Raw genomic sequence first — 24,323 nt, forward strand, 5'->3', positions numbered from 1 at the left:
CAGAGACAATGTCCCGTGTAAGTCTGACTAAAAGTCTGGCTTCAGAAAATAATTATTCTCAGGAAGATGTACAAGAGTTTCAGGCCACTTTAAGTCAATGCACGGTGGCAAGAACCTCATCCCCAGTGGAATTGATCATCAATGGGTCTGTGAATAGTATAATGAATGCCTGTCTCTTGAAAGTCGAAGAGAATTCGGTCGAATCAGTGTTGGAATTGCACCAGGCAGCAGGCGAGATCAGTGCAGAGGTTCCCAGAGCCATTGGTTTGTCTGTGGTTCCGGCAATCAGCACTGACAAAATGCCTGAGCCATCTCTCACCATCACTAAGGCTCAAGGAAAGACAACCAAAAACAGGCGAGAGAGATCCTATTTCCCTAGTTGTTGTCTACAGAAGGAGCAAAAGAAAGACAAAGGGAGTTCAGTTTCTACTTTCTCTGACAAAGCTATGTTTGTTGACAATGTGTACCAGGACCTGCTCCAAGAAAAGGGATCTGCCATAAAATTGTGCCAATCAGTTGAGCAATTGCACCTTGCGGTAGAGGCGTGCAGTGCAGAGAGATTACCCCATTTATTGGGTCTTAGTAAAAAGAAACCAGAGACAATGTCCCGTGTAAGTCTGACTAAAAGTCTGGCTTCAGAAAATAATTATTCTCAGGAAGATGTACAAGAGTTTCAGGCCACTTTAAGTCAATGCACGGTGGCAAGAACCTCATCCCCAGTGGAATTGATCAGCAATGGGTCTGTGCATAGTATAATGAATGCATGTCTCTTGAAAGTCGAAGAGAATTCGGTCGAATCAGTGTTGGAATTGCACCAGGCAGCAGGCGAGATCAGTGCAGAGGTTCCCAGAGCCATTGGTTTGTCTGTGGTTCCGGCAATCAGCACTAACAAAATGCTTGAGCCATCTCTCACCATCACTAAGGCTCAAGGAAAGACAACCAAAAACAGGCGAGAGAGATCCTATTTCCCTAGTTGTTGTCTACAGAAGGAGCAAAAGAAAGACAAAGGGAGTTCAGTTTCTACTTTGTCTGACAAAGCTATGTTTGTTGACAATGTGTACCAGGACCTGCTCCAAGAAAAGGGATCTGCCATAAAATTGTGCCAATCAGTTGAGCAATTGCACCTTGCGGTAGAGGCGTGCAGTGCAGAGAGATTACCCCATTTATTGGGTCTTAGTAAAAAGAAACCAGAGACAATGTCCCGTGTAAGTCTGACTAAAAGTCTGGCTTCAGAAAATAATTATTCTCAGGAAGATGTACAAGAGTTTCAGGCCACTTTAAGTCAATGCACGGTGGCAAGAACCTCATCCCCAGTGGAATTAATCAGCAATGGGTCTGTGCATAGTATAATGAATGCCTGTCTCTTGAAAGTCGAAGAGAATTTGGTCGAATCAGTGTTGGAATTGCACCAGGCAGCAGGCGAGTTCAGTGCAGAGGTTCCCAGAGCCATTGATTTGTCTGTGGTTCCGGCAATCAGCACTGACAAAATGCCTGAGCCATCTCTCACCATCACTAAGGCTCAAGGAAAGACAACCAAAAACAGGCGAGAGAGATCCTATTTCCCTAGTTGTTGTCTACAGAAGGAGCAAAAGAAAGACAAAGGGAGTTCAGTTTCTACTTTGTCTGACAAAGCTATGTTTGTTGACAATGTGTACCAGGACCTGCTCCAAGAAAAGGGATCTGCCATAAAATTGTGCCAATCAGTTGAGCAATTGCACCTTGCGGTAGAGGCGTGCAGTGCAGAGAGATTACCCCATTTATTGGGTCTTAGTAAAAAGAAACCAGAGACAATGTCCCGTGTAAGTCTGACTAAAAGTCTGGCTTCAGAAAATAATTATTCTCAGGAAGATGTACAAGAGTTTCAGGCCACTTTAAGTCAATGCACGGTGGCAAGAACCTCATCCCCAGTGGAATTGATCAGCAATGGGTCTGTGCATAGTATAATGAATGCCTGTCTCTTGAAAGTCGAAGAGAATTCGGTCGAATCAGTGTTGGAATTGCACCAGGCAGCAGGCGAGATCAGTGCAGAGGTTCCCAGAGCCATTGGTTTGTCTGTGGTTCCGGCAATCAGCACTATCAAAATGCCTGAGCCATCTCTCACCATCACTAAGGCTCAAGGAAAGACAACCAAAAACAGGCGAGAGAGATCCTATTTCCCTAGTTGTTGTCTACAGAAGGAGCAAAAGAAAGACAAAGGGAGTTCAGTTTCTACTTTGTCTGACAAAGCTATGTTTGTTGACAATGTGTACCAGGACCTGCTCCAAGATAAGGGATCTGCCATAAAATTGTGCCAATCAGTTGAGCAATTGCACCTTGCGGTAGAGGCGTGCAGTGCAGAGAGATTACCCCATTTATTGGGTCTTAGTAAAAAGAAACCAGAGACAATGTCCCGTGTAAGTCTGACTAAAAGTCTGGCTTCAGAAAATAATTATTCTCAGGAAGATGTACAAGAGTTTCAGGCCACTTTAAGTCAATGCACGGTGGCAAGAACCTCATCCCCAGTGGAATTAATCAGCAATGGGTCTGTGCATAGTATAATGAATGCCTGTCTCTTGAAAGTCGAAGAGAATTTGGTCGAATCAGTGTTAGAATTGCACCAGGCAGCAGGCGAGTTCAGTGCAGAGGTTCCCAGAGCCATTGATTTGTCTATGGTTCCGGCAATCAGCACTGACAAAATGCCTGAGCCATCTCTCACCATCACTAAGGCTCAAGGAAAGACAACCAAAAACAGGCGAGAGAGATCCTATTTCCCTAGTTGTTGTCTACAGAAGGAGCAAAAGAAAGACAAAGGGAGTTCAGTTTCTACTTTGTCTGACAAAGCTATGTTTGTTGACAATGTGTACCAGGACCTGCTCCAAGAAAAGGGATCTGCCATAAACGTGTGCCAATCAGTTGAGCAATTGCACCTTGCGGTAGAGGAGTGCAGTGCAGAGAGATTACCCCATTTATTGGGTCTTAGTAAAAAGAAACCAGAGACAATGTCCCGTGTAAGTCTGACTAAAAGTCTGGCTTCAGAAAATAATTATTCACTGGAAGATGTACAAGAGTTTCAGCCCACTTTAAGTCAATGCACGGTGGCAAGAACCTCATCCCCAGTGGAATTGATCATCAATGGGTCTGTGCATAGTATAATGAATGCCTGTCTCTTGAAAGTCGAAGAGAATTCGGTCGAATCAGTGTTGGAATTGCACCAGGCAGCAGGCGAGTTCAGCGCAGAGGTTCCCATAGCCATTGATTTGTCTGTGGTTCCGGCAATCAGCACTGACAAAATGCCTGAGCCATCTCTCACCATCACTAAGGCTCAAGGAAAGACAACCAAAAACAGGCGAGAGAGATCCTATTTCCCTAGTTGTTGTCTACAGAAGGAGCAAAAGAAAGACAAAGGGAGTTCAGTTTCTACTTTGTCTGACAAAGCTATGTTTGTTGACAATGTGTACCAGGACCTGCTCCAAGAAAAGGGATCTGCCATAAAATTGTGCCAATCAGTTGAGCAATTGCACCTTGCGGTAGAGGCGTGCAGTGCAGAGAGATTACCCCATTTATTGGGTCTTAGTAAAAAGAAACCAGAGACAATGTCCCGTGTAAGTCTGACTAAAAGTCTGGCTTCAGAAAATAATTATTCTCAGGAAGATGTACAAGAGTTTCAGGCCACTTTAAGTCAATGCACGGTGGCAAGAACCTCATCCCCAGTGGAATTAATCAGCAATGGGTCTGTGCATAGTATAATGAATGCCTGTCTCTTGAAAGTCGAAGAGAATTTGGTCGAATCAGTGTTGGAATTGCACCAGGCAGCAGGCGAGTTCAGTGCAGAGGTTCCCAGAGCCATTGATTTGTCTGTGGTTCCGGCAATCAGCAATGACAAAATGCCTGAGCCATCTCTCACCATCACTAAGGCTCAAGGAAAGACAACCAAAAACAGGCGAGAGAGATCCTATTTCCCTAGTTGTTGTCTACAGAAGGAGCAAAAGAAAGACAAAGGGAGTTCAGTTTCTACTTTGTCTGACAAAGCTATGTTTGTTGACAATGTGTACCAGGACCTGCTCCAAGAAAAGGGATCTGCCATAAACGTGTGCCAATCAGTTGAGCAATTGCACCTTGCGGTAGAGGAGTGCAGTGCAGAGAGATTACCCCATTTATTGGGTCTTAGTAAAAAGAAACCAGAGACAATGTCCCGTGTAAGTCTGACTAAAAGTCTGGCTTCAGAAAATAATTATTCTCAGGAAGATGTACAAGAGTTTCAGGCCACTTTAAGTCAATGCACGGTGGCAAGAACCTCATCCCCAGTGGAATTGATCAGCAATGGGTCTGTGCATAGTATAATGAATGCCTGTCTCTTGAAAGTCGAAGAGAATTCGGTCGAATCAGTGTTGGAATTGCACCAGGCAGCAGGCGAGATCAGTGCAGAGGTTCCCATAGCCATTGATTTGTCTGTGGTTCCGGCAATCAGCACTGACAAAATGCCTGAGCCATCTCTCACCATCACTAAGGCTCAAGGAAAGACAACCAAAAACAGTCGAGAGAGATTCTATTTCCCTAGTTGTTGTCCACAGAAGGTGCAAAAGAAAGCCAAAGTGAGTTCCGTTTCTACTTTGTCTGACAAAGCTAAGTTTGTTGACGACGTGTACCAGGACCTGCTCCAAAAAAAGGGATCTGCCATAAAATTGTGCCAATCAGTTGAGCAATTACACCTTGCAGTAGAGGCGTGCAGTTCAGAGAGAATCCCCCATTACTTGGGTCTTAGTCAAAAGAAACCAGAGACAATGTCCCGTGTAAGTTTGGCTAAAAGTCTGGATTCAGACAAAACTAATTCTCAGGAAGATATACAAGAGTTTCAGGCTAATTCAAGTCTATCCATGGAGGCAAGAACCCCATCCCCAGTGGAATTGCTCTCCAATGGGTCTGTGCATAGTGTAATGAATGCCCTTCTCTCAAAAGTCAAAAAGAATTCAGTTGAATCAGTTTTGGAATTGCACCAGGCAGTAGAGGAGTTTAGTGCAGAGGTTCCCAGAGCCATTGATTTGTCTGTGGTTCAGGCAATCAGCACTGACAAAATGCCTGAGCCATCTCTCACCATCACTAAGGCTCAAGGAAAGACAACCAAAACCAGGCGAGAGAGATTCTATTTCCCTAGTTGGTGTCCACAGAAGGAGCAAAAGAAAGACATAGTGAGTTCCGTTTCTACTTTGTCTGACAAAGCTATGTTTGTTGACGACGTGTACCAGGACCTGCTCCAAGAAAAGGGATCTGCCATAAAATTGTGCCAATCAGTTGAGCAATTGCACCTTGCAGTAGATGAGTGCAGTACAGAAGTCCGCAAATCCAATGCTTTGTCTGTGGCTAGAGTGATTAGCGTAGAAAAAATGGCTGAGTCATCTCTTAACACTATTGCTCAAGGAAAGCAAACCAATAACAGGCAAGAGAGATCCTATTTCCCTAGCTTTTGTCTGCAGAAGAAGAAAAAGCAAAACAAAGCCGAACAGAGTTTCACTTCTACTTTGTCTAACAAAGCTAATTCCTCTGGTCCCCAAGAAGTCCTACCCCAAGTCTGTGGCAGTGCCACCCCAAGTCTATGTAATACAACAGAAACTCAGTCCACAGCTACAGGAACTCCATCTACACCCGTGGTTTCCTTTTCCAGTGGGTCTGTGCATAGCTTGGTATGTGCACTCCTCTTGAAGATCCGGAAGAATGCCGATGGAGCTCCCCCTCAGTCAGAGCCAGAGCTGATTGAGAAAGCCCTGTCTGTCAGTGGATCAGTGTTGACACTGTTGGCAGAGGTCAACGGAATGTCCGTTGATGAGGAATCATCTACCCCTAGTCGGGCACCTCCTGATGAGGTAGTTGAAGCAGTGTACAAGGACCTGCTGCAGGAAAAGGGTTCCGCAATCAAATTGCACCAGGCAGTGGAACAGTGCAGTGCAGAGGTCCCTAAAGTCATAGCCTGGTCTCTGGTAAAGGAGATAAGCACCGCTCCCCCCAATGAATTCCTTGCTGCCCCAGCTTTCCTCCTCTCCTCTGTCCTGCTTCTCTCCGGACATCCAAGTAAGGCGATCTCATTATCTGGAAATGCCAAATCACTTGTCTCAGCAGCAAGTGATAGTCTACCTAAGGATGAGAGTCAGAAGAGGTTTGGCTTGTTGCCAAAGCTGCCTAAGACACATAAAATGCAGAAGATGCCAAAGTTGAAAGCGAAGGTATGGTTTGAAAGTCTTTGAATTAATAACACTTTTTATTTAGTTAAGCGTCTCTATTTTGACATTTTATGCTGTGTTTGTGAACCATTAGTTTTAATTGCTAGTGAATTACAATTAATGGGAAAGATCAGAATTTCTGTTTCTGACAGCTTTGTGACTTATGTTAACACTTTTCTATGACCTTCCAGAACAAAGTGGATCCACTGGCCATCTCTTTTGATCTTCTGAGAGAGGATCCACTTGAGGACACTTATGATCATTCATAAGAGGATCTATTGGAAGGCACCTCCGATGATCATACAAACGGTAAACTGAAAAAATCCCAAACATATTTTTGTTGTTAAATAGACATAATTTTGTCCATACCATTTTGAAGTGTTACTGTTGGTGGGTCTGGGCCCTGATTTTAGCTCATGCACAGAATTGATTTATATGCTGAGCATGTGCAAATTGTTTTTGAACTGTGGTGAAATGTTTTATGACTATGGGGTCCTCACTAACTCTCTCTAATTAGACTTACAGTGCAGCTGTCCTTTTACATCACCTCCCAACCCATTTGGAGAAGAACTAACATTCTGGCTCTGGCACCAAAAGACAGTCTCTTTTCACTAGCATTGCCAGCGTCATCACCAAGGCCTTCACTAGAGCACTTCACCCAGTCATGACCAGATCTAGGACCATCCGCAGTAGTAGTTAACTTGACCACCTGATAATTCAAGAGAGGATCCCTTGGACCTTATGATCATCCATCTTTGTTTAGATAAACTTGTTAGTTCAGAATCCAATTTATCATTCCATTGTTTTCATTCTTATGTTGGTAGCCACACAATTACATTTAGACTTTAGCTAGGTTTCCATCCAATTGGCGACAGATTTTCATGCAAATATTCTAAATTCTGCTTTAAAAACAATGTGCGCATTTTTCCACCAGTGATGTTTTCATCAAATTGACTAGTTGCGGATAAAAGGCTATGCATGACGGCGTAGTGCACATAATGCCTTTTGCGGTACTGTTAAATCCCATGTGTCGAATAAGAAATACAAATTAAATGGGTTTCCATCACATTTTCAACTCTGATGGTTTTCTCACAAAAATAAATGTGCGCTATATGAAGTGTTTCCACTCCGGTATTGGCACATGCACTCTAGCCAACAGCGTGCAGATACCGGATCTGTGCGCTGTTGGCTAGAGCACAGATATAGCCTACAGTGGTTTCCAACCAGGGGTACTAGGACCTCTGGGGGTACTTGGCCTATCTACAGAGGGTTCTTCATGAGACCATAGGCCTACTGGTAAAATTGCACGAGGGGTTACTTCTGGGCTACTCCAGGCAGAGCAAAATTCAGTTGGTGGTACAGAAACCAAAAAAAGGTTTGGAATCACTGGCCTACATGAGATTATGGATTATTTTTATTTGTCAAGCGGCAGCAAAACATCGTTGATCATGTCATCAGAATAAGATGCTCAACATTTATTAGAAAGGAGAATCAAATGCATCACCTTGCACTTTCACCAATCTGTAGCATAATAAACTGCATGCTTTCCCTACAAGTCGTAGTGGGAGGACACGTCATCGCATGACTCCAAGTTGACTTCGATACGATGGTTACTATATAATTTCTCACATAATTCATTTTACAGACACAAAAAGATCCCACCTTGTCTGTAATTTGTTTTGTTGACATTTGTAAAGAAGCCAAATGTTTCTCTCTCCATCTGGCCTGACATTTTATCCGACATGTACTTTCGTCGCATAAAAATATTGGATGGAAACCTGCTTTATAACACTATCAAACTGCATCTCTGATTTCAGTTTTGGAGGATGCAGAGGCCCGTCACAGTTTCAAGCAATAGCTCCAGCCCTCATTTGACATGTTGCTGATTACTGAGATTTGGACTTGTCCCATCAAGCCTCTGCCACAACATCTTAAACAACCTTACTTGCTCCAATATGGCAAATTGAATTACACAATTCTTACATAGTTAACCATAAAATGAGAAGTGATATCTGAGCGTATCGCCATTTATTTTGCTTACAGTTAAGTTGACATATGGATCTGTAAAATACAGTCACCTTGAACTGTGCCCATGAAAAACATATGAAGACAAAGGACACCTGCTTATGTATTGCAAAGTTTAATAGTAAATGAAAGTGTGTGCCTTTCCGCATATGGGGGGGGGGGGGGGGGGGGGGGGTGTATTAGAATCGATGGGGAGGGCAGATGTCTTTGGTCCATACTTCGTGGTTGCTGTAAGGAGGGGGGGTGTATGAATTGGATGGAGGCAAGAGAAGGCACTTAAGTTTACAGTTTGGACTGGAAGAATTGGACTTCACTAGATGGTTAGTTCAGTCCATATGACTGAACTAGTTCAGGGGTAAACCATATGCTCAACACGTATATAACATACAAAATGTCCCATGTGAGCGCAACAGAATTATAGCTATATATACACACAGTAAAGAAAGAAAATGTAAAATACATTTTTTTAACATGCTACTCAATCTAGAATAGATTATCCAATTGGAAAACAATGAATAGTTATTTTTTATAGGCAGAGAAAGAAAAAAGGAAATGTTTTTCTCTTTGGTGATCACCAGATAGTTGAGAATGTAGACAAAGCTGTAAATGTGAGTTCTTACACTTGGTAAAAGAGATGGACAGGCATAATTAATTCCCCATAGAGAATAACTCTAGCTTTTAGACAACTGTAAGAAATACTACATGTACATGCTTGAAGCTACCACAAGGTAACAATTAGCAATGTGTTGTGGAGAGAAAATGCAGTGCATGCATCTCCGCAATTGAAGAGTAGGCCTACTGTGCATTAGGATTACTGAAAATAGGCCTATATTTACAGTGCAGATCTGAGATTAGGAAAAATTTGCTGAAGGCAGGAAGCTCCCGGAGTTGGCTACCCAGCCTTACGTGCTCAAGCACAGTTGCTGATACATGCCAATTGATCTACCCTGCTGTATACACTCTGCACTTCCCCAGAAGACTTTGTAAACCATTGAACAAATAAGAACTACATAATCTTTATGTTGATGTGCAATATAACAAAAATGAAGACATTTTCCTCATGGCCAAATTATACTTCTATGAAAAGAAGACTTCAGTACCTATGTTTATAACATATCGCAAACACAAAGGTATTCCTATGGATAACTTCCTACCAGTAATATTGGAGGAGATGGAGGGGGTTCTCTCAATTCTTCTACTCATCGGGTATGACCCTTTGGTACACAGAGGAAACAGCTGTATGACCTTATACACATGCCTTGCAGTTTGACACGACACCGCTCTGCTTTCGGTAAATGGTGAACCATACCAAGCCCCATTTCAAAAGAACATTATCAGGGGAAAAAGCAAATCCTGAAAAGCAACATTATGCCTCCAGGCAGTGTACAAGGGGAAACAATCAGATATTTCTCCAGATTTTGTTAAGTTATATACTTTACTAAGAATCTTAAAATCAGTCCCAACTCAGTAGTCATAAAACTTATTCACAAATTTGATCCGATTTTTTCTTTCTCTAGGAAATGATCAAGAGGAAAGTTAACATATTAAAAAAGGACAGAAAGCTCCTAAAGCTCGCTTTTTAACATGTAAGAGATCACAAGAACGTGCACTGATGTTCGTGATGCAGGCATCTCTGCATTTCTAGAAAGGCAAAGTTGCACTGTGATACATGGCAAGCATGTCAAGTGTGTACCGTTTATGGTCCTGTCTGAGATGCACTGAAAATAAGAATGAGAGTAGACCAAATAACACCTAAATATATGTACTTCTAACAAAGGGAAGTCCAAATTCAGACTGTAGGTGTAGGGGATTGGGGGTTCCTTTCTCATATCTGAGACTTGAGAAGTGGAATAATTCATAATTAAATATGTATGTAATAAAGAAATCGAGCCTTCTCCTTGGATTATACAATAACAATATAGAGAAGGACAGGACAACTATCCACTAAACTATTCTCATACATGTGAGGGAGGGAATAAACAACTGCCCATCAGGCAACATCCAAAGTGATGACCTCTAATTCTAATCTGATTCATTGTCCAGTTCAAGGAGTACATATTATTTACAGGCGCAACCAGTATTTATGGAAAGCTCTAAATGAATTGGATACAAATAAACTTATGTAGTGTTGATTGTATGCCATTGATGAAAGTCTTCCATACATACTAGCAAGCATGCCATAACATATGGAACTGAAATGGTTTGATGGACAAAAAAAATTAAATAAAAAATGGCAACCAAAATAAAATGAATTTGATGCTTGAGAAGAAAAACTAAAATAAAAATGCCTTTTAGCAGTGCACAAAATGCATATAAATCACAGCAGTCTCTGTGCTGAACTCATCACCAGATAACACTGGCCTCTGAAGTAGCAAAATGCTGCTAGATCAACAGGCATGAGAAAATAGGTCTTATTAGCAGATTTTCAAGTTTGGTGGATGAATGGTTTTGCCTATGGGTGGCACTACAGCTCAACTGACAAAAAGATGTAAACTTGTATTCTATTCTTCATCAAAAAGGAGTTAGTGGGGTGGAAGGGGCAGGGTATCGAGGGTGGAGTGCCAGGGTTAGTTCCGGTGTCAGGGGCAGTGTGTCCGCGGAGGCCTTTGGGGCAGACCGTTATGAGAAGGGTGGTCTTGACGGTAAGAAGAGGACGGAGTGGAGTTGGAAGGGGCTCTTGTGGAGTTGGAGGATTGTGTGGCAGTGCTGGTAGGATGGCTGGGGCCGTCACCTTGGCCTTGGTTGCCCTGGTAGCCTTGGTAACCCTCGGAGCGGTAGCCTCCGCGATTGGTGTTCCTGTCGCGATAGGAGCCGCCATTATACCGCTGACCACCGGAGTAGTATCCCGGGCCCGCCGTATACCGCCTGTTGCCTTGGAAAGTCTGAAAGGTGCAGATTAAAATCACACTTAAAACACAAAGCAATCATATTATGTTTCATATTTTTACTCCTAAGGAAACATGACTGAAAACAGTTAGCAACTCCTTTAGTTGCATGTTTATGATTGCTTTGTGAGCTGACCGTTTTGTTTGGCTGGGTAGGGTGTCCTTCGAAGCTGGAGCCCTGGTGCTGAGATGGAGGTGGTGCTTCTAGGGACCCTGGGCCTGTGATGGACGAGGAGGTGGAACTACAGCGGGAGCGGCTGGAGTAGCCTGTCTGAGGGTGGTACACTGAAAGGAGAGGGCGTCACGAGGGCAGGCATTACCATAGAGATACATAGTATTATTATACAAATGTGTTCTATTTAATTCTGTGGGCGTTACTATCAAGACAATTGATTAATTACCCTCTAAATAGCAATGCAATACTGTATGATCACAGTGAGTTTCTGTAAGAGGAAAGACATCAAAGAGAAGAAAAAATGAATGTACCTGAACCAAATCCTGTGACACTTGTCTTCAGTGGTTCGAGCTCGAAAGTGAACTTCACAGCTTTTCCCAGGTCTTCATCATACTTACGTTCACTCACAAAGTGCTGGAAAAAGAGGTGACAAGACATACAGTATGTGGACACTTTCAAATGAGTGGATTCGGCTATTTCAGCCACACAACAGGTGTATTAAATAGAGCACACAGCCATGTGATCTCCACAGACAAACATCGGCAGAGTTCACACAGTTCCAAACTCTGCCATTGGCCTCTGGAGCACTGGAAACACGTTCTCTGGAGTGATGGGGGTGCGTTCTCAGCCCTCTCCTGTACTCCCTTGTTCACCCATGACTGGGTGAACTCAATCAACTCATCCAACTCAATCATCAAGTTTGCAGACGACACTACAGTGGTAGGCTTGATAACCAACAATGACGAGACGGCCTATAGGGAGGAGGTGAGGGCCCTCGGAGTGTGGTGTCAGGAAAATAACCTCAAACTCAACGTCAACGGACTTCGTGGACTTCAGGAAACAGCAGAGGGAGCACCCCCCTATCCACATCGACAGGACAGTAGTGGAGAAGGTGGAAAGTTTTAAGTTCCTCTGCATACACATCACAGACAAACTGAAATGGTCCACCCACACAGACAGCGTGGTGAAGAAGGCGCAACAGCGCCTCTTCAACGTCAGGGGGCTGAAGAAATTTGGCTTGTCACCAAAAACACAAACTTTTACAGATGCACAATCGAGAGCATCCTGTCGGGCTGTATCACCGCCTGGTACGGCAACTGCTCCGCCCACAACCGTAAGGCTCTCCAGAGGGTAGTGAAGTCTGCACAACGCATCACTGGGGGCAAACTACCTGCCCTCCAGGACACCTACACCACCCGATGTCACAGGAAGGCCAAAAAGATCATCAAGGACAACAACCACCCGAGCCACTGCCTGCTCACCCCGCTATTATCCAGAAGGCGAGGTCAGTACAGGTGCATCAAAGCTGGGACCGAGAGACTGAAAACAGCTTCTAATCTCAAGGCCATCAGACTGTTAAACAGCCATCACTAACATTGAGTGGCTGCTGCCAACATCCTGACTCAAATCTCTAGCCACTTGAATAATAAAAAATTGGATGTAATAAACATATCACCAGTCACTTTAAACAATGCCACTTTATATATGTTTACATACCCTACTCATCTCATATGTATATACTGTACTCTATACCATCTACTGCATCTTGCCTATGCCATTCGGCCATCGCTCATCCATATATTCTTATTCATTCCTTTACACTTGTGTATAAGGTAGTTGTTGTGAAATTGTTAGATTACTTGTTAGATATTACTGCACGGTCGGAAGTAAAAGCACAACCATTTCGCTACACTCGTATTAACATCTGCTAACCATGTGTATGTGACCAGTAAAATTTGATTTCATGAATCACACTTAACCATCTGGCAGTGTGATCTGGGTTTGGTGGATGCCAGGAGAACGCTGCCAGCCCGAATGCATAGTGCCAACTGTAAAGTTTGGTGGAGGAAGAATACTGGTCTAGGGCTATATTTCATGGTTCGGGCTAGGTCCCTTAGTTTCAGTGAAGTGAAATCTTAACCCTATAGTATACAATGACATTCTAGACGATTCTGTGCTTCCAACTTTGTGGCAACCATTTGGGGAATGCCCATTCCTGTTTCAGCATGACAATGCCCCTGTACACAAAGCGAGGTCCATACAGAAATGATTTGTCGAGACCGGTGGGAAGAACTTGACTGGCCTGCACAAAGCCCTGACCTCAACCCCATTGAACACCTTTGGAAAGAATTGGAATGCTGACTGCGAGCCAGGCCTAATCGCCCAACATCAGATAGCGTTATTGCGGTAGTCAACTTACCTTTATGTCCGCTCGCAGCTCACTCAGTTGGTTCTCAGACATGGATGCTGATTGGTCAGTTAGCCTGCGGAGCTCCTCTGCTCTCTTTTGACGGCCATCCAAAATGGCCACTTAAACACAGATACACAATATCAGTCAACTGCTCACCAAATATTCAGACACCTTCAGTTGTATGGAGAGAAATCCACACATAAGCAATACCATACTGAAACTTGGGACTAGCTATGTCCTCAACATGAGAAGGTAAGACTATTAGTTGACTAGTTTTTACAAAATAAAAATCATACAGAATACAACACTGCATCCCTAAATAACTCCACAGACTTTTCCTGGTGCTGACCAATATCAGGACTGAGGTGGGAAAAAGAAAAACCACAAAAACTCCCACAGAGGAACCGTACTGTTTGTTTATCAGTTGCTAAGGAGAATCAAATTACAGAAAATACCTCTCTCCTCATGAGGTAAAAAGGGGAAGGGAAGAAAGTCTAATCCATTAACAGTAACACACATCTAAAGGAAGGGAAGCGATTAGGGCAGAAACTGGTACATTTGAAGGAATGTTGAGTTTCTGTAATGTCAAAGAACTGCTCTAGAGTTCCCTCGCTTCTTCCCTCAATTCCCCACACACCTAGACACAAAGAAAGCATTTAGTCTCCCTTGAAACCTGACACTATTCACTTTTTCCAAGCTCAGGACACACAACACTGTATTTGGAGGCAGGAAAGAATAAAAGGGAGAATGGCCTACTTGTGGAAATATGCAGTCTTGCTCTGTCATGTTTCACTACATTGAAGACTGGTATGCCTAAGGCCAAAAATAACCTTGAGGACATACATTCGAAGAATGCTGGTTGGTTACGTGTTAACTTGTGAACTGGGAGGGAGTAGGTGACATCTATAGGTAGCCTATATGGAATGACCTAACTGGGACAAAGGCTTTCAGAAAAAAATAGAAACATAGTAAGAACAGAAACAAAGTCTAATAAACACAGTGTACAAAACATTAAGAACACCTTAATATTGATTGGCACCCCCCTGCCCTAAGAACAGCCTCAATTCGTTGGGACATGGACTCTACAAGATGTCGAAAGCATTCCACATGAATTAATGTCCCACGTTGACTACAACACTTCCCACAGTTGTGTCAAGTTGGCTGGATGTCCTTTGGGTGTGGACCATTCTTGATACACAAGGGAAACTGGTGAGCATGAAAAACCCAGCAGCTTTGCAGTTCTTGACACAAACCAGTGCACCTGGCACTTACAACCATACCCTGTTCAAAGGCACTTAAATCCTTTGTCTTACCAATTCACCCTCTGAATTACACAATCCATGTCTCATTTGTCTCGAGGCTTAAAAAACCTTCTTTAACCTGTCTCTGAAGTGGATTTAACAAGTGCCATCAATAAGGAATCATAGCTTTCACCTGGTCAGTTTGTCATGGAAAGAGCAGGTATTCTTAATGTTTTGTACACTGAGTGTACATTGAAGTCCAAATGCTAATTGAAAGGTGTTGTACTCACTGGCTTCTGCTTTGACTTTGTCCATCTCTGTCAACAGAGTAACCTCTCTGTCCATTAGACTAAGAGAGAGGTGGGGAGAAAGAGAGATATGAAATGACATGTTCTTTACTACGATAAGTTGACCATGATTATTTACATTTCTAAGAGTCTGTACTTTGATTTTGGCAATACTCACCATTTTTCAAATACGACAACACTGGTTAGCAATATGCTACATGTTACGCTGAAAGAGGTACTAGTGGTGGTTGCTGTAGTGCAGATGTGAGAGCAATGAACTGATTCAGTGATCAAATCTCCTAAATTGCTTAACTAAACATTCTGCTTAAAAATAATGGAATTTGTGGTATGTTATATCCCACAATAACAAGTTAATATTCCAAATATTAACTACAACTTTACAAACTAATGTAGTGGAGTTAATGTTGGGAAATGTACCAGCTCTGGAGCTCAGCAAACGTCTGCTTCATGGTCTTAATAGAGGAGTCCATTTCATCCTTGACCAACACTCTGTATCGAGTAAGCGACACTGTGCATCTCTGCAGGTCCTTCACAGAGCGGTCAATGTTGGGCGCTGAGTGTCAAAGAACAGGGTTAGAGGTCACTTGTCTTAAACAAAGCATTACTAGAGCTGTCGTCATTAACACTCCAGTGCACACATCCTAGTTTTATAAGATAATATACAGCTTAGGCACCTGGGACTACTAATCTACCATCGGACTGCAGGAAACAATATTCTATATTAACAATAAGGAAATAAAGCACATTTGGCACTAACCAATCTTCTTGGCTCCAGAAAATCCCTGTTGGCTTTCATCAGTGGTGAGCACAGAGGAAGTGGATGATTGCTGGGAGTTGGTTCTGGGACGGAACTTGTTGCCACGGGGAGGCTGGTGATTCCTTCCTCCTTGAGCATGATGAGGGGTGGTGCTTGGGCCACTACAAAAAGAGTCTGCTTCAACACCTTTAAGGAGAAAGACACTGTAGTGTGATATTTTCCGATGGGTAGGCGTTGGCTTCAACTACAGAAGATTATCAAAAGTGTAAAATAAAGCCACTGAGACTGCTCTATAACAATACCTGTAATGTCCGACGTGGCAGGTTCAGATTCGAGCTCAGCTGCATCCAAGAAGGCAGAATCCAACTGCTCACTCAGAGAGTCTAATGAGTCTCCGTCCAACACAGAGCCATTGGCATGGAACCCATTCACTGCTTCTGTACTCTCAGTCTCTGAAGGCTGTGTGGTTTCGGCTGGAGCAGGCTCCTCTCCCGGAGGCTGTGGCTGGGGCTTGGGCTTCTTTTTCTTCTTGGGCTGGATGTAGTAGAATCAAAGTCAGACTCTAACCACTACAATAAAACCTTACGTCTTTTGGAGTTCATACATAACAAGCATATAAACTCTGCAAAAAAGAAAATGTCCTCTCACTGTCAACTGTGTTTATTTTCATTAAACTTAACATGTGTAAATATTTGTATGAACACAAGATTCAACAACTGAGACATAAACTGAACAAGTTCCACAGACATGTGACTAACATAAATGTAATAATGTGTCCCTGAACAAAGAGGGGGTCAAAATCAAAAGTAACAGTCAGTATCTGGTGTGGCCACCAGCTGCATTGAGTACTGCAGTGCATCTCCTCCTCATGGACTGCACCAGATTTGCCAGTTCTTGCTGTGAGATGTTACTCCACTCTTCCACCAAGGCACCTGCAAGTTCCCGGACATTTCTGGGGGGAATGGCCCTGGCCCTAGCCCTCACCCTCCGATCCAACAGGTCCCAGATGTGCTCAATGGTATTGAGATCCGGGCTCTTCGCTTGCCATGGCAGAACACTGACATTCCTGTCTTGCAGGAAATCACACACAGAACGAGCTGTATGGCTGGCGGCATTGTCATGCTGGAGGGTCATGTCAGTATGAGCCTGCAGGAAGGGTACCACATGAGGGAGGATGCCATCCCTGTAACGCACAGCGTTGAGATTGGCTGCAATAACAAGCTCAGTCCGATGATGCTATGACACACTGCCCCAGACCATGACGGACCCTCCACCACCAAATCGATCCCACTCCAGAGTACAGGCCTCGGTGTAACGCTCATTCCTTCGACGATAAACACGAATCCGACCATCACCTCTGGTGAGACAAAACTGCGACTCGTCAGTGAAGAGCACTTTTTGCCAGTCCTGTTTGGTCCAGCGATGATGGGTTTGTGCCCATAGGCGACGTTGTTGCCGGTGATGTCTGGTGAGGAGCTGCCTTACAACAGGCCTACAAGCCCTCAGTCCAGCCTCTCTCAGCCTATTGCAAACAGTCTGAGCACTGATGGAGGGATTGTGCGTTCCTGGTGTAACTTCCTGGTGTAACTCGGGCCGTTGTTGTTGCCATCCTGTACCTGTCCTGCAGGTGTGATGTTTGAATGTACCGATCCTGTGCAGGTGTTGTTACACGTGTCTGCCACTGCAGACCCTGTAGCGCTGTCTTAGGCGTCTCACAGTACGGACAATGAAATGTATTGCCCTGGCCACATCTGCAGTCCTCATGCCTCCTTGCAGCATGCCTAAGGCACGTTCACGCAGATGAGCAGGGACCCTGGGCATCTTTCTTTTGGTGTTTTTCAAAGTCAGTAGAAATGCCTCTTTAGTGTCCTATGTTTTTATAACTGTGACCTTAATTGCCTACCACCTGTAAGCTGTTAGTGTCTTAACGACCGTTCCACAGGTGCATGTTCACTAGTTGTTTATGGTTCATTGAACAAGCATGGGAAACAGTGTTTAAACCCTTACAATGAAGATCTGTGAAGTTACTTGGATTTTTACGAATTATCTTTGAAAGACAGGGCCCTGAAAAAGGGAAATTTCTTTTTTTGCTCAGTTTAGCTATGGTTGAGCGGAATGTAGGTCCTCATGACACAGACACCATGTTCAGCTAGAGCTGCTGACTTCAAAGCAAAATGGGAGATAGGTGAAACAACAAAACAGATTATCTGGGACGGATGTTGAAAATTTGTGTGAGCTAGAAACTCTATAGTGAAATGCAGCCGATGATTGTTTGTTCAATGTGTTTTTACTCATCTCTATCCAAATAAACTAAACATACATTTCCTTTGACTAGCATTTAGAGTTCAAATTTAAGTGGATTTAAAGTAAGTGTTTTTTTGCTCAAAGTCTGGATTGGTCTGTCACTGGAAGTAGATCCTTTGAACTTGTTTTTAAAAAGTGTTGTCTCATAATCCTGTGAGGGACAGGCCATAATTAAAATGTCATGAAACATAATACATTTCATTCATACTCATGTGGCCCTTTCATACAGAATGCAATACCCTGAAGTAAAAACAAAGTCAACAAGGTTACCTTCTTTTTACCAGTTACATTCCACTCCTTCAAGATATCAATGGCACTACCTGAAGGGAAAATGAAGTAATTGTGAGTTAAGAAGAATGCTCTTTCCATAACAGCCTTGACCTCGTTCATGACATGCAGACAATGTTTCAGATTATCGAGGTTTAAATACTCATAAAAAAATTTAAAAAAGATCACTATGGCATTCCCATACCTTCTAGGAAAGCCTGGACGGCCTTATCAACGCAGTTCTCAAAGTGCTGCAACACCAGAACTATCTCATTGTTGCTTTTGTTGGGAACAACGGCCCTGACGGCACTAATCTGTGAAGAGAACGAATAAGAGAGAATGATCTGGCAAATTAAGGAAAATATTTAGCATAGTGATACATATCCCAAGGCCCTGGGGCCTCATTTCTAAATGTTGCTTTTTTACAACATACCATACAACATGTGTGCGCCAGTTTACACAGAAGTTGGCATTTATAAAATCTGAACTTGCTGTGAGAATGTGTTTAATTTTGTGCAAACTTTAGACCATGCGTACACACTATATCTAGTGGTTGTATTGCAAGTAAAATTATTAGACTTTAGAATTTATTTCCTATTTTACAGGAAGAATAAATTCCTCACCTTTTGTGTCTGTGATGGCTTCATATTTCCGAAGTAGCCATAGGCCTACATCAAATTACCATACGCATCTCTCTTTTAATTGGGCCTAGTAAATAGATCTACCCTCATAGATATCATCCTAACCAACCTGCCCTCCAAATACACCTCTGTCTTCAACCAGGATCTCAGCGATCACTGCCTGCATCCGTAATGGGTCTGCGGTCAAACAACCACCCCTCATCACAGTCAAACGCTCCCTAAAACACTTCAGCGAGCGGACCTTTCTAATCGACCTGGTCCGGGTATCCTGGAAGGATATTGACCTCATTCCATCAGTAGATGATGCCTGGTTATTCTTTAAAAGTGCTTTCCTCATCATCTTAAATAAGCATGCCCCATTCAGAAAATGTAGAACCAGGAACAGACATAGCCCTTGGTTCACTCCACACCTGACTGCCCTTGACCAGCACAAAAACATCCTGTGGCATACTGCATTAGCATCGAATAGCCCCTGCGATATGCAACTTTTCAGGGAAGTTAGGAACCAATATACACAGGCAGTTAGGAAAGCAAAGGCTAGCTTTTTCAAACAGAAAATTGCATCCTGTAGCACAAACTCCAAAAAGTTCTGGGACACTAAAGTCCATGGAGAATAAGAGCACCTCCTCCCAGCTGCCCACTGCACTGAGGCTAGGAAACACTGTCACCACCGATAAATCCACGATAATTGAGAACTTCAATAAGAATTTTTCTACGGCTGGCCATGCTTTCCACCTGGCTACCCCTACCCCAGTCAACAGCCCTGCACCCATTTTTACATTTTTTTTTTTCACCCCCCACAGCAACTTGCGCAAGCCTCCTCCATTTCTCCTTCCCCCAAATCCAGATAGCTGATGTTCTGGATGTTCTGAAAGAGCTGCAAAATCTGGACCCCTACAAATCAGCCAGGCTAGACAATCTGGACACTCTTTTTAAAATGAACATCTGAAATTGTTGCAACCCCTATTACTAGCCTGTTCAACCTCTTTCTTATTGTCTGAGATCCTCAAAGATTGGAAAGCTGCCGCGGTCATCCCCCTCTTCAAAAGGGGAGGAGACACTCTAGACCCAAACTGCTACAGACCTATATTTATCCTACCCTGCCTTTCTAAGGTCTTCGTAAGTCAAGTTAAACAGATCACCGACCATTTAGAATCCCACCGTACCTTCTCCGCTATTCAATCTGGTTTCCGAGCTGGTCATGGGTGCACCTCAGCCACGCTCAAGGTCCTAAACGATATCATAACCGCTATCGATAAGAGACAATACTGTGCAGCTGTATTCATCGACCTGGCCAAGGCTTTCGACTCTGTCAATCACCACATTCTTATCAGCAGACTCAACAGCCTTGGTTTCTCAAATGACTGCCTCGCCTGGTTCACCAACTACTTGTCCAGTGTGTCAAATCTGAGGGCCTGTTGGCCGGACCTCTGGCAGTCTCAATGGGGGTGCCACAGGTTTCAATTCTCTGGTCGACTCTTCTCTGTATACATCAATGATGTCGCTCTTGCTGCTGGTGATTCTCTGATCCACCTTTAAGCAGACGACACCATTCCGTATACTGCTGGCCCTTCTTTGGACACGGAGTTAACTAACCTCCAGACGAGCTTCAATGCCATACAACTCTCCTTCTGTGACCTCCAACTGCTCTTAAATGCAAGCAAAACTAAATGCATGCTCTTCAACCGATCGCTGCCCACACCTGCCTGTCCGTCCAGCATCACTACTCTGGACGGTTCTGACTTAGAATATGTGGACAACTACAAATACCTAGGTGTCTGGTTAGACTGTAAACTCTCCTTCCAGACTCGCATTAAGCATCTCCAATCCAAAATTAAATCTAGAATCGGCTTCCTATTTCGCAACAAAGCATCCTTCACTCATGCTGCCAAACAAACCCTCGTAAAACTGACTATCCTACCGATCCTTGACTTCGGCGATGTCGGTTACAAAATAGCCTCCAACACTCTACTCAGCAAATTGGATACAGTCTATCACAGTGCCATCCGTTTTGTCACCAAAGCCCCATATACTACCCACCACTGCGACCAGTATGCTCTCGTTGTCTGGCCCTTGCTTCATATTCGTCACCAAACCCACTGGCTCCAGGTCATCTATAAGTCTTTGCTAGGTAAAGCCCCGCCTTATCTCAACTCGCTGGTTACCAAAGCAGCACCCACCCGTAGCACACGCTCCAGCAGGTATATTTCACTGGTCACCCCCAAAGGCAACTCTTCCTTTGGCCGCCTTTCCTTCCAGTTCTCTGCTGCCAATGACTGGACCGAACTGCAAAAATCACTGAAGCTGGAGACTCATATCTCCCTAACTAACTTTAAGCACCAGCTGTCAGTGCAGCTTACAGATCACTGCACATAGCCCATCCAACTACCTCATCCCCATACTGTTATTTATTTTGCTCCTTTGCACCTCAGTATGTCTACTTGCACACTCATCTTCTGCACATCTATCATTGCTATATTGTAATTATTTTGCCACTATGGCTTATTTATTGCCTATCTACCTCATTTGCACACACTGTATTTAGACATTTCTATTGTATTATTGACTATGTTTATTCCATGTGTAACTCTGTGTTGTTGTTTGTGTCGCACTGCTTTGCTTTATCTTGGCCAGGTCGCAGTTGTAAATGAGAACTTGTTCTCACCTAGCCTACCTGGTGAAATAAAAGAAGAAGAAAAAAAAAAGATAAGCTACATGCATTTTAAATTTTGCTGTATGCGAGCCCATAGGCAGTGTGGTTTATATAGGCTACACAGTCTAATTTAAATAGACAGTTGATATTTTATATTGAAGTATGTACGCAACTATTGTAATTTGCTTTTTTTGAGTAGCCTAGACAATGTTTCAGAATTCGCAGGCAGTACAGCATATTTTAGGTTGGGGGGCAAAGTTGATGCAAAACATGTTCAAACATTCTGCTGACAGGTTGACAGTTTCAGAAAGAAAAAAATATGGCTCTCACATTCCTTTGCCAAATACAGCATAAGTTACTGCAAACAATTTCACTGGTAGCGTATGTAAAATATTTGACAATATGGGTAGACTATAATATTGCTGTTCGATAGGAGCACAGAGTGCGACATCATAGCCTATTTCATCTCTAAGCCTATACCAAGGCAGGAGATTGTGTTTCTATCTATTGAACAACAATTCGTCTTTTGCATAGATGTGTGGGCTGTAGCAGTGTTTCCGCCACAGTCATTTAAACTGTGGCGCTGCGTCACGGACAAAATCATTGCCACAACGGGAAAAAAATAAAATCAAACAATATTTCCGTCGTGGCGAACTTTGAAGATGCTATTACAGTCGCATTTACTTTTCCTCTGCAAACAAAACAAGTAATGAATAGAAAAAAAATTAACAAACCCATAGTAGAATAGTATCTATAGTGAACTAAAATATAAATGCAACAATTTTACTGAGTTACAGTTCATATAAGGAAATCAGTCAATTGAAATAAATTCATTTAGGCACTAATCTATGGATTTCACATGACTGAGCAGGGGGTGCCTGGGAGGGCATAGGCCCAGCCAATCAGAATGAGTTTTCCCCCACAAAAAGGTCTTTATTACAGACAGAAATACTCTTCAGTTTCATCAGCTGTCTGGATGGCTGGTCTCAGATGATCCTGCAGGTGAAGAAGTCAGATGTGGAGGTCCTGGGCTGGCGTGGTTAGACGTGGTGTGCAGTTGTGAGGCCGGTTGGACATACTGCCAAATTCTCTAAAGCGAAATTGGAAGCGGCTTATGGTAGAGAAATGAACATTCAATTCTCTGGCAACAGCTCTGGTGAACATTCCTGCAGTCAGAGCCGGTCCTGACCTCCCTGGGGTCCTAAGCAAAACCCGTGAGCCATGTAAAACATTTGCCATGCTGTTCCCACATGCTTCAAGAGGGCCACCATTGTTCCTGTTCTCAAGAAAGCTATGGTAACTGAGCTAAACTACTATCGCCCCATAGCACTCACTTCCGTCATCATGAAGTGCTTTGAGAGACTAGTCAAGGATCATATCACCTCCACCCTACCTGACACCCTAGACCCAATCCAATTTGCTTACCGCCCCAATACGTCCACAGACGACGCAATCACACTGCCCTAACCCATCTGGACAAGAGGAATACCCATGTAAGAATGCTGTTCATCGACTATAGCTCAGCATTTAACACCCTAGTACCCTCCAAACTCGTTATTAAGCTCGAGAGACTGGGTCTCGACCCCGCCCTGTGCAACTGGGTCCTGGACTTTCTTACAGGCCGCCCCCAGGTGGTGAGGGTAGAAAACAACATCTGAAACACCGCTGATCCTCAAAACTGGGGCCCCGCAAGGGTGCATTCTCAGCCCTCTCCTGTACTCCCTTGAGTACAGGAGAGGGCTGAGTACAGGAGAGGGCTGTTCTCCCATGACTGGAGAGTACAGGAGAGGGCTGTTCTCCCTGTACTCCCATGACTGCGTGACCAGGCACGCCTCCAACTCAATCATCAGGTTTGCAGACGACACTACAGTGGTAGGCTTGATTACAAAAGAGATGATCGTGGACTTCAGGAAACAGCAGAGGGAGCACCCCCCTATCCACATCGACGGGACAGTAGTGGAGAAGGTGGAAAGTTTTAAGTTCCTCGGCATACACATCACGGACAAACTGAAATGGTCCACCCACACAGACAGCGTGGTGAAACACAAACTTTTACAGATCCACAATCGAGAGCATCCTGTCGGGCTGTATCACCGCCTGGTACGGCAGCTGCTCCGCCCATAACCGGCAGGCTCTCCAGAGGGTAGTGAGGTCTGCACAACGCATCATCGGGGGCAAACTACCTGCCCTCCAGGACACCTACACCACCCGAAGTCACAGGAAGGCCAAAAAGATCATCAAGGACAACAACCACCCGAGCCACTGCCTGTTCACCCCAATATCATCCAGAAGGCGAGGTCAGTACAGGTGCATCAAAGCTGGGACCGAGAGACTGAAAACAGCTTCTATCGCAAGGCCATCAGACTGTTAAACAGCCATCACTAACATTGAGTGGCTGCTGCCAACATACTGACTCAAATCTCTAGCCACTTTAATAGTTGAATGTAATAAACATATCACTAGTCACTTTAAACAATGCCACTTTATATAATGTTTACATACCCTACACTACTCATCTCATATGTATATTCCGTACTCTATACCATCTACTGCATCTTGCCTATGCCGTTCGGCCATCGCTCATCCATATATTTATATGTACACATTCTTATTCATTCCTTTACACTTGTGTGTATAAGGTAGTTGTTGTGGAATTGTTAAATTACTTGTTAGATATTACTGCAC

At 43.7% G+C, this 24,323-nt stretch overlaps 1 protein-coding gene across 2 annotated transcripts in view; it reads right to left on the reverse strand.

The window, feature by feature from the left end:
- Positions 1 to 8,504: 8,504 nt before the first annotated feature.
- Positions 8,505 to 24,323, reverse strand: part of LOC115165675 (spermatogenesis-associated serine-rich protein 2) — a 32,047-nt gene continuing 16,228 nt past the window's right edge. For both annotated transcript variants that reach the window (XM_029718949.1, XM_029718950.1), the window contains 10 exons: positions 18,550 to 18,658; positions 18,348 to 18,397; positions 16,076 to 16,307; positions 15,774 to 15,959; positions 15,434 to 15,569; positions 14,999 to 15,057; positions 13,477 to 13,586; positions 11,588 to 11,690; positions 11,238 to 11,386; positions 8,505 to 11,098 (listed from right to left, as the gene is read on the reverse strand). In XM_029718949.1, the coding sequence (XP_029574809.1) occupies positions 10,796 to 11,098; positions 11,238 to 11,386; positions 11,588 to 11,690; positions 13,477 to 13,586; positions 14,999 to 15,057; positions 15,434 to 15,569; positions 15,774 to 15,959; positions 16,076 to 16,307; positions 18,348 to 18,397; positions 18,550 to 18,658 (1,437 nt within the window). In that variant the 3' untranslated portion in view covers positions 8,505 to 10,795. The remainder of the gene's footprint in view (positions 11,099 to 11,237; positions 11,387 to 11,587; positions 11,691 to 13,476; positions 13,587 to 14,998; positions 15,058 to 15,433; positions 15,570 to 15,773; positions 15,960 to 16,075; positions 16,308 to 18,347; positions 18,398 to 18,549; positions 18,659 to 24,323) is intronic.

The sequence above is a fragment of the Salmo trutta genome, chromosome 28 (genome assembly GCF_901001165.1).
Source record: "Salmo trutta chromosome 28, fSalTru1.1, whole genome shotgun sequence".
NCBI lineage: Eukaryota > Metazoa > Chordata > Actinopteri > Salmoniformes > Salmonidae > Salmo > Salmo trutta.